The 2,111-nt window shown below is 39.2% G+C and overlaps 1 protein-coding gene across 1 annotated transcript in view; it reads right to left on the bottom strand.

Annotated features, from left to right (window-relative positions):
• Nucleotides 1–2,111, bottom strand: part of rap1gds1 (RAP1, GTP-GDP dissociation stimulator 1) — a gene marked incomplete in the record, with an annotated part of 77,214 nt that overhangs the window by 25,671 nt on the left and 49,432 nt on the right. The window contains 1 exon segment of the mRNA XM_014021072.1: nucleotides 268–393. Within this exon segment, the coding sequence (XP_013876526.1) occupies nucleotides 268–393 (126 nt within the window).

The raw sequence follows: 2,111 nt of genomic DNA, 5'->3' as shown, positions 1-2,111 counted from the left end.
CACACACACACACACACACACACACACACACACACACACACACACACACACACACACTTGAAAAAGAGCAGCTGAGCAAACACAGAGCTGTCTGTCATGACAGTGCAGTCAGTCTGGGATGTATGACTCATTTTCTGTACAGAAGGTGGTGGATGTGATTTTTATTTAAAAACAGGAGCATGCTGATTTCTCTCACTGGTTTTCAATTAAACATCCAGACTTAATCACTTTGTAATGATTAAAGAAAAACAAAAAATATATTCTTACCATTTTCAGCAAGTGGAGCCAGAACCTCAAAAATCATTTCCTTCTTCTCGTGCTCTGTCTGCTTCTGGAAGAGACGCACCAGCTCCTCAGCGATGTTGGTGGAGGCAAACTGCTCTTTGCTGGACTCTGAAGAACAAGACGAATTGGCAGAAATGTTGATTTAGTTCCCAAAACTCAGATAAGTTCACGGATATGACGTAAAAGATCAGAACGTCTGAATTATTACTAAATTAACTCAATAGAGATCAGTTTAGTTTTATTCATCCTTTCATTTTTATCTCCACGCTTTAAATTTACTATCAGTTATCTCCCGTCACTGATGTTGGAGCTTTGATAATGTGTTAGCAAAATGTCTCACAAACCAGTAAACAAACCTGAATGAAAGTAACAGGAAGTCATTACTGGATTTAGAGTCCAATACATCCAAGATGGCTGCCACTGCTAAAAGACCATCAGAAAAAGGGCAGTAAATCAGCTAATTTAATTAAAATACTGAACTCAAAGTTGGTGTGGTAGTAGCGGAGAGTAGCTTCAGTCAAAATTAATTTTGAAACTTTTTTTATTCAGCAGTTCAGAGCATATTACCAATTTCCTGCAGCTGGTGGAGACATCAAAGGCTCACATCATTACTCACCTGCTCCCAATCACTTTGGGACTAAATTTAGCATCTTATTTAACTCCAATGTAGGGTTGGGCGATATTGGCAAAAAAAAAAAAAAATTAGTCACGATTAATTGTGGTATTTAGCCAATAAAGATTAATTTGACGATTAATCCCCTGGAGTCCCTGAACACCCTTATGTCCTAGTCACATGACCAATTTAGTGGGAAAGATTTGATCTTCATAAAAATCTGTTCCAAATTGTTTCAAAATTACAGACTTCAGGCTGTACATCAAATTTTAAATTGTGTTGATAGATAAATAAATTACAGAACCTTTTTTTTAATGTTCATCATATGTGAAGCAGAGAGGAGCACCGAGCAGACTCTGCCTAGTGGCATTAATTGTATTARTCGTCAAGTGCCAAAAAGTAATCGATTAAAGTTTTTCTGACGATTAATTGCACACGATACGATTATGCTCAACCCTACTCCAATGCATCCCGAGTTTCATCGAACAAACAAACCCATCGTGTGCCTGTAAAACAAACTCTTGCTAGCAGAGAGAGCGCCCCCAAGGGACAGATCAGCCACAGAGGGAACACCCAGCCTGTTGAAGTGTCTCAGTGTGACTCAATGTTTCTGCTGCTTTAGTTCTTGGTTATAAACAATAAACAGTCAAGATGTTCATGTTTGTAGTTTCAGTTCTTTGCAACATAAAGAAGGTTTTGGTTATTTGGAATAAATGAAGGGAGAAATCTGTCAGTCTGGCAGATGTAAAATAATATTTTAGGTTATTTTATTAATTGTGCTGTAATTTTAAAGGATCTTTTGAATAGAACAAAAGTTGTATGCAGGGAAAACATAAGGTTATGAATATAACCACGGTTCCTTGAAGGAATGGAACGAAGTACAACACACAGTTGTATATGGGACACGCGCGCCCTCGTGCGCCTGGCTGAAGCCACCTCTAATCACGTCTTTAGATCGGTGACGTGGTGACGTTGAACGTTGGGTGACAGGCTCCGCNCCTTACATCCTGTGTGCGGATGATGTAAGTGTGTAGAGCACGTATGGGGTACAGAAGATGCAGCCTCTTTTGCTCCTCAGATGCAAAAGTTGTGGGGTGAAAGCTGGAAAGTTCTATAGACATAGAGCTGTAACTAGAAGGTACAGTGGGGAAAATAAGTATTTAGTCAGTCACCAATTGTGCAAGTTCTCCCACTTAAAAAGATGAGAGAGGCC

This window comes from Austrofundulus limnaeus, unplaced genomic scaffold, assembly GCF_001266775.1.
Source record: "Austrofundulus limnaeus strain Quisiro unplaced genomic scaffold, Austrofundulus_limnaeus-1.0 Scaffold277, whole genome shotgun sequence".
Taxonomy (NCBI): Eukaryota; Metazoa; Chordata; class Actinopteri; order Cyprinodontiformes; family Rivulidae; genus Austrofundulus; species Austrofundulus limnaeus.
Note: the sequence above shows the minus strand (reverse complement) of the source record. Positions and strands in the feature narration are given on the sequence as shown.